At 45.2% G+C, this 17,012-nt stretch overlaps 1 protein-coding gene across 1 annotated transcript in view; it reads right to left on the reverse strand.

Moving 5' to 3' along the window:
• Positions 1-5,946: 5,946 nt before the first annotated feature.
• The window catches only part of KCNH5 (potassium voltage-gated channel subfamily H member 5), a gene marked incomplete at its 3' end in the record, with an annotated part of 163,395 nt that continues 152,329 nt past the window's right edge, over positions 5,947-17,012 (reverse strand). The window contains exon 11 of the mRNA XM_082484995.1: positions 5,947-6,894. Within this exon, the coding sequence (XP_082341121.1) occupies positions 5,947-6,894 (948 nt within the window). The remainder of the gene's footprint in view (positions 6,895-17,012) is intronic.

Here is a 17,012-nt window from a genome sequence, read left to right on the forward strand (position 1 = left end):
TCCAAATGTGTAGGTATACACACATACGATATGCCTATACATCCTTTGCAGGCAGGCACAAACACGCTCTCCCATCGCTCAGTCTGAACTGAATCTGCTCTGAACCAGATAACATACAGTCATGTCACTGGGTTGGGCGGGGGGGGGGAGGGGTTGAGCCCAGCCTAATACAAAATCCTTTTATAGGGCTTTTAATTAAGGCTAATTGATGTATTCGTGGCAGACAGCCAGACACAGAGTTGGTGCACACCAATAGTCTCAGACTGTGGGCCAAGCAAGCTTACATCTCCAAGCAGAAAACGAGGAAGAAATGCACTTATCATCTGCTTTATAGAAAATGGATAAAAATGTTTGTGAGAATATTGCCCCAGACGTCTCATTCCACCTGCCTTGCATCAGGAAGCTGATTAACTTAACATAATAAATTAATTTATTTTTGATGGCCTGGTCAAGCCCTTTTTGAACGCTTCTATCATTTGAGTATTCAAAATCAATAGATGCCTTCTTGTCCCACTGTGCAACACAAGGTCAATTTTCTGTATGACTAAATGCACCCTTAGTAAGAGTGATTTTATTTGGTTTGCCATTTGTTAGGTATCACAAAGCCGATCTTTGCACAATATTTTTTATGTCAGTAAGAACATTTGCTGCTTTTCTGCCAGAAATAATGTGGACTTGTTGTCCGTTTTAGCTCCATTCAGCACTTTACTTTAAGAATGTATTTAAGTTTGAAATGCAGTATAGCATATTAAAATCAACAAAACACATAGAGATCATGCTATCTGTTTGTGCCAAAAAATAAGGAGAAAGTTATAAAAACTATTCCCAGATGTGGAAATCTAGCTGGATCAAACTTTCCCTCCCTGTAGGCTCCATGGGGAAGCACTGCTCTGGTGAAGGACTGGGGCCACCCAGGAAAAATGACAGTGTCAACTTTTCTCTTTCCTTCCTTAAATTCCCTGAAGGAAATCAGTGCAGATTCAGTGCTCACAGCTCTCACTGCAGCTCAGGCCAGGAGAGTCACAGAGCTCAGGCTGCCATGGAGAGATGCCTTTCTCCAAAGGAATCCCACTTCTCAGACCCTCTCTAACAAGTACGTTAGCAGCAAGACTGTAAAGCAATATAGATCCTATAGACCTGAAGATATGTGTTAACACAGGAGCTTCTAGTACAAAAAAAGAACTGAAAAAAGCCTTTACATACAGCCTATTAAAAACAACAATAACAAAGCCTCTTAAAACTCTCTTCTGTAGGAAAATGGTATTTAAACACTTTTTTAAAAAATAGGTATCACTTTGATGCCACCTGACTTAGGAAAAAAATAATTTTTTTAACAATCAATCTGTCCAATCCTGACATCAAAAAAGATAGGTTTGTATTTTCTAAATGTTCAAAATCCAAGTACAAAAGTGTCGATTCATTATAATTTAACCCTCTACCTCCTCACTCCCAGATTCCATATTAAACCTTTGACTTTTTATTTTCCCTTCCAGTTCAGGACGTCTTTTTCTCCAAAAAGCCTCCAAGCTATTTCACGAGCACATCTGTTTTCTGACCCATGCAAATGATGACGTCTGTGTAACGGTCTCCATTACTTCCAGAGTGACTGCTCGCGGCTTGCAAATAGTACAATGTTATTTCTGCAGCTGCCAGTTCTCTAAAATTTTCTGGGATCCAAAACACACTTTAAGGTCCAATATGATCACCAGATTCAACCTTCAGTTCACACCCATGTAACGGAGTTGCTTTCCATGTGGTGGTAGATGAAGATTGAATATGAATCTAGCAAAAAGCCCAAACTTCAGTGCCAGCAGCATCGAGTCCCTATAGTTGTGCTACTTGTGCCGAACAGGAAAAACAAAAATGGGCAAAGCTTAAGTTTGCCACTTCCAGTCAGCTCTGCTCTAACCCCTGTCCCCTGGCAAAGACAGAAAGATGGAAAAAAGGATTTACAAATACAAATTCAGAAGAATTGAATCTTCACTACAACAATTAATGTTTCAGTTGTTATCCTGAAGTGCTGTTCTATCTCATCTACGTAGTATTACACAAAAAAGCTATTAAAGGTAGTCTAGTTCGGTTGCTTTGGAAAGTGTTTGCTTTTCTGTACACACTTTCTTTCTATTCCCAAGTCCAGAAAGATAAAATCCACTTGTGTGCAGGTAAAACGCTTCGAACACACAACGCACAAGGGAAGTGCTAAGAATGCTGTTACCAGCGTGTGGCAGGAGCATCTGTACAGGTATACGGCTCTTAAAGGAAAGGAAAGCATGCAGCCGAGAGCTCCCTCCACGCGGCAGGTAGCTGCTTGAGCACTGACTTAGGTGGGAGACACACGTTTGTGTCCTTATTGCGCTTATCACTATAGGTGGTTGCTTTCAGTCAAGCCTGAACTACACGGCTATGACTCATGCTTCTTTACAAGAAAAGGAACGCCCCGGTCGGCAGCACGCTGGATCACATCATGCACAACCGCGAGGGGACGGGAAAGCCGAACCACTGCCCCGGTAACAACTCCATGAAACAACATGTAACACTCCAATCACGAAATTTTAGAGGCAAAGTGCTTCAGAACTGTCAGAGCGATAGCCACCCGAGTCAATACCACAAATTGGGCCTCGGGCTGCACCCGCAGCACACAGGCTGTGGGATAGCCCATCTCTAGGCTGCATTTATCACGTTTGTAAGATATCCGTCATGCTACCACCTCATACAAGGTACAAGCTGGTTCCACTGAACTTGCAACGGACAATACTGGAATATCAGAGTCAAAGCAGCACTAGAAGTAGACCTGGAAACACCGTATTTGTTTCACGCACTTAGTATTTTACACTATTTATAGCTTTTAGCCTCTACACTTTTTAACCACTCTAGTTGCATTTGAACTGTAATAGACATTCCAGGCTCAAATAATTTTCAAGGTCAGATTAACCCTGTTACATGTTCTGTCATTATAAAGTGGCACAAAGTTACACCTGACTTGCAAGATAAACCTAAATAGAGATCCTTTTGCATGCCATGCAGTTCTATCTAGAATTAATATCAGTTACAGAGAAAGAAAAGGAGTCCTTCACAAAGGCGGAGGAATGCCATTAAGGCTAAAGCTTTCTAACAAAGTCACCCCCATTACCCTGCTGGCTCTTTTGCAGCATCACATCGCGGCAGACTCACGCATTCAAGGAACTTTACCAAAATCTGGTCCCCCAGACAGCCTGCATGACTCAGTTATTCACTGGGCAACTCTGGGCTGTTACTGTGTGTCTGTCTTAAGCAGAAATCCAAGTCAGGCAGGAACGGTCGTATCTTCAAAGGTCGACACTTAAGTGGCACCCACAAGGTCTGTACATACGCCAGCAGCCTGCCGCAGCCCAGTAACTCCCTAACCCTGTAACGCCCCAGTTCCTTCAGAGTCCCAGGGTAGGATTTAGAGCAGGACCTTGCAGGTCCTGCTGTTTGCAAGAGCAGTTTGTTCTTGCAGACCAAAGCATGGTTGCAATTACAGATTAGCACTTGCGTTAGAACAGCAGCTGCAAAATACAGCTGCTGCAAGTTTTGACAGCGGCAATTGCAGCTGTGGAAAACTATAATGAGCAGGCAGCCTAACCACCAGGCTTTGGGAAGAGTTGTCCCTTTTGGTGGCTTTTTATTTTTCCTTTTTTTTTTTTTTTTTTTTTTTTGTCTACGATTTCCTAAAGAAAGGAACTGCAGAAGGGGTGGAAACAGGCCAGAAAGGAACAGCAGATGAGAAAGACCATCATCTCCCAAACAGCCTCCATGAATCGACATAACAGAAGCAGTGACTTCTTTGGCTTTCTTATGAACTTCTGGGGGTTTATGGGTTTCATTTTCACAGCAGAAGATATGTTCACCCTAAGATACAGGTTCCTAATTGCCACTATTGCAAATGATGGTTTGTTTTGGTTGGTTGGGGTTTTTTTTTTTGTTGTTTTGGGTTTTTTGTTTTTGGGGGTTTTGGGGGTTTGTTTTTTTTTTTTTTTTTTAGTTTTTCAAGAAGTGATTTAGCTTAGTTTAGTTTAGTTTAGTTTAGTTTCCTAATGTTAAGTAATGGATCTGGTATTGGTGTCTGGTAAGCATGCCCACTAACTATAAACATGTCTTCTATTTACCTGATTGATAGTGATGCCTTGTGGTACATCTATGTTTTACTCCAGGCACTTTTGAAACACGGGATCTTGATGCAAGAGGCCATTTAAGCGTGGAGGGGAAATCCTTCTCTGAAGGAGCCATTGCACTCTGCTGGGTTGGCCTCAAGCTGGGCCAGTTAACAGCTCTAAAGCTGCGATGGCCATTCCTGCTGTACATCATGTGTGTCTGGATTCTCAACCAGTGCAGAGGGGCAAAAAACCTCACCACGCCCAGGTGCAGACCCAGGCAGAGTCCCAAATCTCAGCTCCAAAGAGGAGGGCAAACAGGACCCAGTGCAAGAGCCTGCCCTGCCGCAGCCCTGGGAAGCCAGCAGCGCTGTGTGGAGGGCGATGCTCCAGCCCAGGCAATGGAGGTGGGGTCTGAGCATGGTTCAAGACTGGGACATGCTGATGAGAGCCAGGTAAGGGGAGGGTCGAAGCATCTGACACAGACCTAAGGGCCTTAGTAGGTGTAACAACCGGCCGTGTGGGCACCGCAAGCCTGCTCTGAATGCATGTCCCCCATCGTGCACCGAAACCTTCCACAAGGCCAAGGCAAGAGTAGCAGGCAGCGCCCTAGGGAGGACTTCATCTCCTCAACACACCCACCAAGCTCCCACCCAAACATTATCATCCAGGTGCCTCGGACTAAGGGGAATTTCATCCTGACCGGTTATTTTCTCTCTTTCTCAAAGGCAGTTTCAGATTGATAAATGTCCTCAGAAAAGAGCGTGGAGGGGGATTAACTGCAGCCTTTTAACTTCAGGCTTTCAAACCTGCTCACATGGCTCCCGAGGAGCTGAATTACGATTGTTCTCTCCTTTGCTCAGACCTCGTGCAAAGCCTTTCTGCCAGGGGCAACGGGGAGGGGGATGACAGCGGGAGAACAACCTCAACCCTGCAAAAACGAGACATCCTAATGAAGATACTGACAGAACCGGACACCATCGCCGAGTGCTGCAAAGAGAATCTACATAATGTTACTCTAACAGTTCAGTAAAAATGGCATCAGTAAAAGGAGGCTTTCAAGAAAGAAGTTACCCCCAAACACACAGGGAGTGCAGCTGAGAGAGTTTCTGTTAGCTTCATTTTGTTACATAAATCACCGTTATTCTCTCTTACTTACGATGTTAAAAGAGCAGGAGGATACTTGAAATAAAAGGCTGTTCATGCACAATACCCACACGAATAAATTCCAGCGATGCGCCCCAGCACCGGACACGGTGCCCTTCCCTGGCCACTGAGCTGAGCCCTCCCTTTAGGAGGAGTAGGGGAATTCACCACCAAATATACAATATGTTGTAATGGAATGATACCAGGAAACAATACTAATTGGAGTCTGAACGTGTCCTCCACAGGGTCACGTTAATCTACTGTTTAACTCGGCAGGAAAGACAGTGAGGAAGTAAAAGCTCAATTCACCCAGCCTGAGATCAAAACTTTCATGGCAATATTGGCAGGTTAGACCCTGATTCTTTAAATAGTACATTGCCTTTGTTAAACAAAAGTCATTCTTTTATTACATAATAGAGATTATAAATAAATGTAAAGTGTGCATGCAGTCAACTGCATATTATACAAGCAATATCTATGTTAATAATTGTTTTCTTTGGCAGGCCAGAATCCAGCTGGACATGCAATATTTACATATCAAAACCCTTGGTGTGTTCAAGTCATATTGGATGCAAGTGAAAATATATATGTATATATATTTACCGTATACACACACACATATATATGTATAAAGGTATATATACACCTCTGCATATATACTGTATACATATATACACATAGGTATATGCTAAAAGTGGATTTCATCTTTTTCTGATTCAGGTGATGCAGGCCTCGAGACACTAAAAATATCCTGACAGGGTATCTGGGGGGGCTGCTGGGGTGATAAATGAGACTCGGGGGAAGAGATCTGGGGTACGTTCTTTTCGGACAATATTTTTAAAATTTCTGCCACCTGCTTCTCAAGGGCAGCCATCCTACTGCTTAGCAGCTGGATATCTTCTTTGAGTTCGTGCTTGACTTCCTGCAGCGTGGTTTGTAAGGCCTGCTCAGGAATAGGGTAGAAAGGATGCCTAGCATCAGCCTGAATGGGGCTGTGCTCCAGGGGGCTGCGAGTCTCACCAGCTTTATCCAAGCGAAGGTCACTTTTTGTTATTCCACTGTCACAAGAGTCTGTTTTCCTCAGTGGGTTTTTATTTACACCGTTCTCCGAGTCATTGCACTTGGGGTCGTCGGACAGCAACCCCATGGACTCAGCCTTCGTGACGTTATTCCAGTCCTCCTTCTTCTCCTCGTGGGTCCCCATCGTGTTCTTCAGTCGAAGCCAGCCCTTCCCGTTCCCGTTTTTCATCCGCATGGGACTGTTTACTTTCAGACATTTTTGGTCTCCGTTTCCATTTGGCTTGAGCTCCATCGCATCCCTGTTGTTCTGCTTCACGGCCTCACTGGTTTTCATGTAAGCCAGGGATGTCTGGATGGGGGTGATCTGAGACACGGTGACCACGCTGGTGCCTGTGATGGAGGCCCCGTTCTGCACGCTCCGGCTTTCCACCTGAAGCTGGTTCCTTTCCGGATCGATGTGGGTTGAGCCTTGGTTACGCATCTCCTTTTGCTGTTTGAATTTCTGGAAGAGTTTCCGCACAGGGTGGTCCACAGGGATGCTCAGCGTCACCTCGTTCTTCTGGCGCAGGCGCTCCTCTTCTTCCTTCTTGACATCGCTGATCTTCCGGAAGATGATCTATAGGGGATAAACCCACAACAGAGTCAGTATCCAAATGACATTGCATACGGCAAACGTTACTGGGAGATGTGGAAACCGTATTGAGAGAACAGCCATTTCTCCTTCCTTTTATCTTAATTTCTCGTAATGAATTCAAATGGAGCTGCTCAAGACATAGTAACGTCAGATATACGCCACTGCATAGATAGGGTACATATATATATACACACACTCTTTCTTAAAAGTATAGATTAAAAATAGGTTTCACCTTTACTTTTGATGCAGAAGATGATAGAGCCTTGAAGAATGAGAAATATCCCAATACCAAGAGGAAAGAAACTGAATAAAGAGAAGAAAGAATGAGAGCAAGAACCCAAATAGTGTGATAGCTACCTACCCATTACTCACACTCATACCTGCTCCGTCACCGTCTTTAGTACAGATCAAAAGGAAACAGTAATTCAGTGGAGACTACACAGCTGTAAGTTTAATTCAACGTACATACCCTTCCAGAGACTGGAAAACTCAAAGGTGCTCAATACTTTTTAGCTCTCTTTATTGCTAGTTTAGTAGGAGTGGCTGGAGGGTGCAATTAGGTTCCCCGTGTGCCGAGTTGTGCGGCTTCACACAGCAACACAAACATTTCCTGGAGAGTTTATATGTCTAATATGCGTGGGTGTGCTGGGAGCACCACGGAGAAGCACCATAACAGGGGTGTGTGATTATAAAACCCAGCAATATCCACCGTCTCACGATGCCATGCCATTTAATGCTACAGGTATTTCACCCTGCAGCATCTCTCAGGCCTCTATAGAAAAAGGAATCTGAGCCTCAAGCTGTTGAAGGATCCACAGAGTAAAAGCCTTTCTGTTGATTTTATGCATGTTACTCATATTAAACCTTTTCTTTTTTTTTTTTTTTTTTTTAGGTTCATCCAGTTTTCTTGAATGTGGGATTGAGGGGGGATAGGAAAACTCTGGTTCTCTGGATCACAATACTAAAGTGAAAAGCAGCACGTGATTAAATGCAAATATGGACTGTGTAGGGATAGTGTTGGTAAGAAAAGTAAAAGAAAGCCCCTGCAACACACAAACAAAACTCTGTGACAGTCAGATGTAGGTTTTGAAGTATCCATATTTCAGTATCTATTTACTTTTTATAAAAAGGCTTCTCATGCCTGTCCATATTTGCAAAGAAATAGTTGCTTTCAAGTCTCACATCTTCAGAAGTCGGCAGAGGAGTGCCACGATGGCTACAGCTCCTTCCCTGTGTGAATCTGGGATGAGCTGGACTTCAAAGCTTCATTAGAGAGCTTTCAAACACAGTAAATCCTTGTGTGCTGCTGATAGATGCAGCTGCTTATAATAATTTGGAAAGTTAACAAGTTTATTAGAAGCCTAGTTTAAAAAAAAAAAACAAACAAAACCACAAACAAACGAGAGACAAACATGGAAGATACTTTCATCTGACTCCTCTGACCTAGATGCAGCAACACATATGCTCATTTGGAAGCTCCCCTTCATTAGCGCCTACCCTCATGGAGCAACTCTCTCTCTCTCTCGGACAAGCCACTGGGGACAGCAAATAAATGCAAGAGAAGTTGCCCTTGATTCAAAATTAAGTAATTACACTTAATTGAAGCCACACTCTCTAAATGAAGATTTGGAAGGTCGGTTGTGTTGTTTTGTTCATGCCTTTCTTTCCCTGGAGGACAGCATGGTACCTCTGGCAGATGATGCAATGCTGAAAGCAACCAGCTGCAAGGATGTGTGTCCCCAAGGTGTGTCTCAGAGAAGATGGCCGGTTCCTCCGCTGGTCTCCCCATCTGGCTGTGCTGCTCTGCCCCACGCTGTGCCAGGCCAGAGTGGCTGGGTCCCTGAAAACATCTGGGGTGGGGAAAATATCATCTACCCAATATTTCCCTGCACTGTGGCCATGTCCCTATTTCACAGCTTGAGCACCCTCCTTCCCTCCAGCCAGCTTCTGCCTGGCAGGTGGTGGTGGCCAGAGGCAGCCAGGGATGCTGGAAGGCAGGCAGCTGCCTGCAGCCTGGCAGGGGCTCGCAGCGCTCCTGTGGCCAGTGCGGCAGTGAATGCACAACTGGGAGAGGCATGAGGTAAGTTTGATAACCTCTGTCCCATCAGCTGTCTATAAAGACCAGAGTGGTAACAACAAAGGCTACAGCACCAGCTTTTTATTTCCTCTCCAAACACTTGCACTTCACTGAAAACTACCCTCATCTCCTTTTCTTCCAGCAGCCTACTCCTGTTCTTTCATTTGTCCCTTTTCTTCTCTCAGTTCAAAACTTCTCCAGACAGAGGTTATCTCCCTGCACAGAATGTAATTACCTGTGACTGCTGCTGCTGCTTTCTGCAGAAGAAAAGCCAAAACTTTGCTAATTTGACACTGCCTGTACCTCACACTCCTGATGTGGGTCCTTCTGAAAGCCAGGAAATCACTATGTTTTTTTTTCCCCAGAATCACTTGGCCAGAAGTCACCCGGATGAGCCAAACCCAGCGGCATGGGGATCTGAGCCTGAGTGCTGCTCTGCCTCAGTGTGGGGCCAACGCTTTGGGGGACGCTGAATGCGTCCCTGCTGTAGGGCAGCCACGGTGACGATCACCATCAGATTTGCAGTGCAAATATCTGCTCTGACCAAGTGAGACCAAGGACCCAGTAACTACTCACAGCCATGGGCTTTCTCCCTACTTTATGCCCGTGCAGTGGAGAAGACACACTCCTGAAGTCCTGCTGTTGTCACCTTCCCAGGAGGGGATGTTCCTTCAGCCTCTTGCAGGACACAGGCAGGAGCCTCGCAGAGCTCTTCAATAAATCCTTTCCTCTTTCTCTGCTTGGGACAGAAAGTGCTACACCCTGGAACGATTATGGGCAGCTCCTTTGAAGAAGCAAGCCTGCTGCACTCTGAATTAGCACAGAAAATGTCATGGGACTTGGAAATCCAGGGGTTAGCTGAGAGTCAAGAATTCAGGACTGATCTACCTCGGTGGAGCCGCTTTTCCAAGGGAGCAAAGGTGGGCTGATGCACAGCCCTGCACCCACCCTCCCCTCGGCTTTCTCATGAAACCTGGATGTGTTCACAGGTGTTTGCTGTTTTCTTTTCCACTCCGAAATGCATAACCACACGGATCCTCGTATCCCGTCTGACACTGTGAGATTATGGCACTTTGGAGACCGGGGTCTTGGTCCTCATTCACCCACTGAACTACTCTGTCACCACAAGGAAACCCTTTCACCCCTGCGTCACCCCATGGAGACTGTCCCCTCTTCAGGACATCCACCCTCAACCAAGGGAGCACCATGCCTAGTGCAGCAGGGATCGAGTCTTGGTCAGGACTACTTGATACCACTAGAACATGTACAAGTAAAAGAAAAGAAAGATCCTCTTATACAGACAAAGAACTGGGGGAAAAATGAGACGTGAATTCTAGCAGTAATAGTTGTTTTTCATTACCAAATTTTTCCATATTAGGAATTTTTTCATGTGGTTGGATTTAATCCACTTCGACATTGCTTTAACCTAAGCCAGAGTAGGATTAAATGTGTTTACATGGAGACTTAATTCTATTAATGTCTAATAACTATTACTGGCTATTTTTCTCTATAAATAAGAACAGAAAACCGCCTCATGCAAACTGACATTCCTCAGCAAATTGGGAGAGGCTTATTTTGAAATCTTAAATTGGATGAGCTATCTCGGTTGTTCCTGACCCTTTTCAGAGAGGTTACACATAGGCCTGTCCAAATGTGTGTCCTAGGAACAGACACAAACCCCAAAGGAGTTAATCAGAAGAAACGGAATTAACCGTGCGTACAGCACATCTCAAGCAGTAAAGAGCCATACCCCTGTCTCACGGCAAGTGCTAAATTCATTAATGTGACAGAGATTCAGTGTAGGACTTCATTTCCTTTATGGATGGGGTTGTGAAAGACTGCCCCGTGCGACACAAATCCTGTCTCCTGTGACCAGGCTCCTGTTTTTCTTGCCTTTAATATTTATTGTGGGAAGGAGGGAGAATGGAGGTGACGTTAATTATTGAGCTGGCAAAGGTTAAGTAGAAATTAACTGATGGCCAGCCCTGGGAACTGAAGTATTTGGGTTATCTATGAGGCACGCACAGAGGAGACAACAGCAACTTGAGATTCTCCGTTTGATCTTAACCCCAAGCTCCTCTCCCTCCCCTCCGTATCAAGAGGTAACTCACTGTGACTGCAAACTCAGCCCATCACCACTTCCAAAGAGGGACTTTACCAAAGGTACTGGCAATGGGTACGTCACTGTTGGAGCAGCTCCTGTGAGGCGCCAGCTTGTATAACTCAACACAAAGCCAAGTACAGATGAGGGAAGCAGCAACGTGAGGTCAGGGAGCCAGCTCAAGGCTGAGGCACACACAAGTTCTCCCATTTACTGCTGTATTAATCAGTAAAGCTGTGGCCTTTCCAGATGCTTTGAAATGCATCCCTCGTCTGCTGTCACTTTTTGTTCCAGTACTGAGAAAATCATCCCTCCACGACCTTACTCCATTCACTAAGACCCCTTGATAAGTGACTCCAAGGAAGGTACGTGAATGGATTAAAGAACTGGTAAAAGTCTTGAAGAATTACAGTAAGTTCATAAAAGTGGCAAATATTTGACCAGAGATCATCCTGTCCCGTTCCTAGAACATCTCATGCTGTTGTTAGTGGCATTCAATACGTGCCTGCCCCTCACCACAGAAATTCACAGAAATGTATAATGGTATAGCAAAAGGGCACACGGTTGTCATGGTGATGAATACAGCAGGTGTGCACCCAGTGAAAGAGAGGGAAAGCCACACAAGACCATCAACATAAAGATTTTCACAGGGGTACCCAAGCTGTGGCATCCTACAAATGTGCCTGATGGCCAAGGGATGCTGGAGTCCTGCAGCAAGGGGAGATCCTGTCCTGGGACAACTGGCTCGACTCAGCTCATTGGACATTTCTGCAGTGCCAAAAACTGGAGCAGAAAGCAAACACAACATTTCAGTCCTCACGGCTATGTAAATCCACGTAGATTAGAAGGAGGAGCCCTGCCATGAGGCTGGATTGGGGCTGCAATCAGTAACTGACAGGTCACACTCATTAATCCACAGGCTAGGCTAACGTGGGTGGTGGTCACCTCTCAAAAATTTGTTCCAGAGGTAACTATCTTGTCTGTATTAATGTCTTGCAGAAGCCCCATCTCCCCCACATCTGGTTACTCACAATCCAATATATTTGTCCAGATCTCTGTAGTTCTGTATCTGACAGCACAGACCCACGGTTGTACTAGAAAACACTGCAGATGGAGCAAGTGGGATGAGCGGACAGAGCAAGCGGGAACTTTCCAAGCTGGCTGCAGCGATAGAGGCAGTGTGTTAGGGAAATGCACCATCCCTTGGACCACACTGAAGAGCTGGCAGCTCCCGTCTCGTTTGCAGCTGGCTGAGACCTGCAGAGCAGCTCCTTCACCAGCTTTCAGATCCCACCAGAGGGATTTGATCTAGTCCATGTCCTAAGTGAACGTTTAATTCCCATAAAAAGGGTCAGTGTCCTCACAAGGTGTATTGGTCTTGGCATCCTTTTATATAGGTCTTTTTTTGGAAATGGGATAGCTGTCTTCCATCGCCTCCTTAGCCTGAAATGATTTGAGCTTAGCTGAAACTGGCAAATGCATTTTAAAGTTTTTCACAATATAACCATTATCAGACAAATACTGCAATCACATATACCTCATTTTCTTCAGAAACAATGCTAAAAAAAACCCAACAAACGCAACTGAAAATAATAAGGAAAGCTTAAATCATGCCTAGGCTGCACAACATAAAAGAAACTTCTGTAAAATGTTTCAAAAAATACTATTAATTTTCACATCTCGGAGTGCATTGTAGAAAACTAATTGCCATTTTTCTCATTCTAATGAGGGAGGTGAATTTGTGTCACATCCAGGATTTAGACTACCCCAACCCATGCGGTGCTCAGACGAGTGTGCTATTTTCCTGCTTCTAAGAACAAACTACAAAATACACCCGATTTCCAGGGCACGGACACTCAGAACAGGCTGCACCTACGAAGCCCGGGTCTGCATCTGAACACATCCTCCCAGGAGCCCCGCACAGCCGAGGGAGAGAAAAAGGCACTGGGAGGGTGTGAGTCATTTCACCTGCAGCTAGATGTTAAAACAGGTCAGACAAGCGGTACCCTGAAATGCCTGTTTGCCTCCTGTGTCAATACAGGGAGCTTAGTGCATGTCGCTTGGATGCAGACATCCTCCACGTGACAGCGGGTAAGAAGTATGCAAACCCCTGCCTCTAGCAGTGCAAATGTCAGGGTTTGGTGCAGATGGTGTAGAAAGCCTTCCGGTAAAGCTTTTCTCTGCATGTGTGTGTGTGTGTGTGTACTATACCCTTCGTCTGATGCTATTTCTATTCCTCCCCCAGCATGCTGGGGTAGTGCCAGTTCCCGGCTGGGATGCGTTCCCCAGCCAGTCTCAGAGACCAGCCAGTGCTTCCAGGTAAACACTATTATTTTAAAAGCTGCAGAGGGAAGACGAGCAACGACTGCATAGAAGACCGTGCCAGACTGGCGGGTCCAGGTGAGAGCTTGTGAAAGAACAGCGGTTTTGTTTGCATGGAGCAATGAGACGAACCACTAATAGAGAAAAGCCAAAGCCCCCCTGTTCTTACCCTGATCCCCAGGAAGGCTCTCCAGCGGTTGGTGGGGAACTGAGCTGGTCTCCCCACAGCTCCTAGAAAATTGGAGTCCACCTGGGATGGTTGTGGCTGCTCCTGTATTACCACCCTTTTGCATTGCAAATGTCATCCCACTCCCTGGTGTTGCAGGACAGATCCTGCTCGGATGTCTCTCACTGTTGGCACTGTTCACTGCTAAGGGCTGTCAGAACCAACAAACCCTTTCCAGGCCATTGTTTTGATGTGCTCAGGTGAGTCTAGGATACTTCATCCCTCAGTCCTTGAGGATTAGCCCTCTCTAGGAGCCTTTAGTTGCCAAACCAGGGCATATCTGGGACCCCTTCTTTTGATACTCTGAAGACTGGGCCAGTCAAGCCCAATTTCTCACACGTAACCTTTGGTAAGCAAGTTTGCTCCAAAACTGAAGTGGTTTTTAAACCTAGGCAGGCCACAGAGAACACGATTCGCTATTAATACTTGTACGTTAAAATGCTTTAAATCTTATTTTTTCAGATACTAAATATTTTTTTTAAATTACCTTTTAAGGTGTTAAAAAAACCTTCGTTTTAATTTACATGAATTAAAATGTGCTTAAATGTAAAAAGTTAAACTATTAAAAGAATGGACAGAAATGAATGAATAAGAAATTACCTCATACGAGCCCTTGTGCTTATAATTAGGCAGAAACTGAAGCCCTGGGGCCTGGGCTAGCAGAGCTGTGAAATGCAGTTCAATCTGATAGAAGAGCCATAGGCCATCTTTATTTGTCCTTCATCTGAAAGACCAGCCTGTGAGCCTCACAGTGAGCCAGAGAAACCCGAACAGCCAGTGTTACTCCAAACCTTCCTTTAGGATGGACGTAAGAAGCTGCTGCCATGCCTTGTGGATGGACTCACTGCGTCTGGACTGGTTCCCTGCCTTGAAAACCCGTTTCACTGCAGGTTTACTGCCCTTCCAAAACAGAGAGGGCGATGGCAGCATCACCCACAAGATGCAGTTCCAGCTCTTTACCCCAGGGAAGATAAACGCCTGCTCCTAGGTCAGGGCATGGCAAGGAGGCAGGAGTAGGCAGGAAGACCAAGCTAGCGAGACCAGCAAACACCAGCAAAGGGTCAGCAAGGAGCACTGGCTCTGACCCAGCTTCCTTTGACAGCGTTTCGGTACGGCTCATGCATGTGAGCAGCCTCCGACCGCGGTGTCAGGTGCTGGCAGGAGTCTCCGCAACCGAGAAGCATGGTCAGAAACCCTCTCCCGAATATGACAGCGACCAGAAACCTGGCAGAAATGGAAGGGAGCTGGAGCCACAAAAAGTGAAAGCCAACAGAGACTGAAGCCAGGGCGCCTCTTTCCAAATGCAAACTGCATTTAGGCTGCTCCACCTAATTTACTCCTGTAAATCTCCGTGTCCTTTTAGCTCACTTTATTAATCTGCACTCTGAGGATGCAGAATAGATGGCCCGAAATGACGGCTTTATTGTTCTTCTGCTCTGTACACTCCTCAGATAGCTTTACTTTGATGTGAAATTCAGCCTCAAAACCAAATTGCTCTAACAACTGTTTTAATTGCTCTCCAGTAAATTCTCCTTAATCCTTCTGTCCCAGGAACTGTTTTGTGTTAAACCATTGCTCCATCTGCGTGTGGGAAAGGAATCGCCGTCCTTGGCTGTGCAGTGAAAATGACTGACTGCTGAGCAATTAGTTAATCTCCGGGATAGGAATGTTTCACTAAACAGTCTTTCATGCTGGATTTTGGAGGAAAAGAAGATTTTTGTAGGTTAGTCTGCTGGCTGGTTGAAAGAAACAGTAAATAATAGCCTTTCTGCAAATTTCCATTGATCCTGACTTCACAGACACGGTAGCATGCAAAAGCAAAAGCTTGCTACCAAGCACATTTTAATTTTGCTTTGGAGAAACTGTATTCCTGTAGTTTCCTCCTAAGCGATTACAGAATTGACTTGTAAGAGATGTGAAGATTTCCAATCCAAGTAACAAAGAGATGTCACTTCAAGGAAAGGATAATTATTTCCACAACGTTGAAAAAGCCCTTTCAAGGGAAATTTAATGGCTTTTTATGTGCAAGAAAGGGGTTAACCCTTTCACCATGACTTAATGAAAATCTGTGTCCCTCAAGTTGGTCACCTAAAGAAAAAGCAGGGCATATAGGGAGGGAGAGACGCTTCACAGGAACACAATAACAGCCAATAACTGATTTCCCAGAGCCCAGAACTTCCATCACCTCATTTCTGCTTGCTCTGTGTTTTAGAAATTGGTTACTGTAGGTCAAATTTTAATCTGGTTCCATTTTGTGTTTGCAATCAATCTGCACAGCACCCGACTACTCTTGCAGAGAGACATCTGTGCATGCTGGCAGTCAATTAGGCTGATCTGCATTTGCGAACAAGCATGCATATTAAGAAGAGAGTGGTTGAGAGTTTGCCCCATCTACTTTATGCTTGGTATGGATCTGAAGTCATCCTGTTTTACTTTAAAACATGTCTGGGTTGAAGAAGAAGAAGAGAAGCAGGCAGAGATCCAAGTCACATTTGTCACATCCCAAGAGCATCACGGCCCAACACATACAGCACCAGGCTGGGATTCAGGAGGACGGATTATCCTGCTGGCCTGACCTTTGGCCAAGAAGGAGATCTTGTGCAAATCACACTGTCTCTTCACGCCTCCATCTCTCCCATCTTTCCCAGTGTAAGGGAGGATAATAACACTGCCCTCATTTCTGCAATTAATTGGAAGCCCCTCTACCATTGCTATCTGTTTACAACTGAGAAACCAGGATCGATCCGTGCCTGATTGCAGAGAGAGGCCACTGTTTTGGCCTATTGCCAAAACTGAGACAGTTCATTAAAAAAACAGCCATAAAAGTACACATAGGTGCTCTTAGGATTTCGACTCAAGATTAAGGGCCCAAGGCTCTGCTACACTGAGACATCTAGGGCAGTGCACAACGGATGTACAGTGCTACATAAAGTCCTTTCCTGATGCCCTGATACATCAGTCAAACCTTGATTAAGCGTAGCATTGACACCTACTTTGCAAGGAAGGATCAGTCAAATCGTTTAGCTTGAGTGATGGGTACTGATTCTTCAAAACGGTGTGATTACATGTTTAACTAAGCAGGCGCTGAGCTAAGGAGTCAGATTGCCCGAAGAAATGCCAAAGCCTCTTACTCTGTTTGCACAGTTGCACGCATTTACACCAACCACGAGCATTTTTTGAGAGCAGCTCAGTCTCCTGACTCAGGAGCTCTTCTGTTCTTGCAGTTGCCGTGACCTGAGCACCTCCTGCCCATACATTTGGCACTTAGAAACACCTCCTTCTCTTTGTACCCCATGGGAAAACAACACACGGGTTTTCTGCTGCTGCAGCTTAGCTGTTATATCTGATGCCTGCTGGGCTCCATGCTTCTGCTT

Source organism: Vanellus vanellus, assembly GCF_965231255.1.
Source record: "Vanellus vanellus genome assembly, chromosome: 6".
In the NCBI taxonomy this organism is placed as follows: Eukaryota; Metazoa; Chordata; class Aves; order Charadriiformes; family Charadriidae; genus Vanellus; species Vanellus vanellus.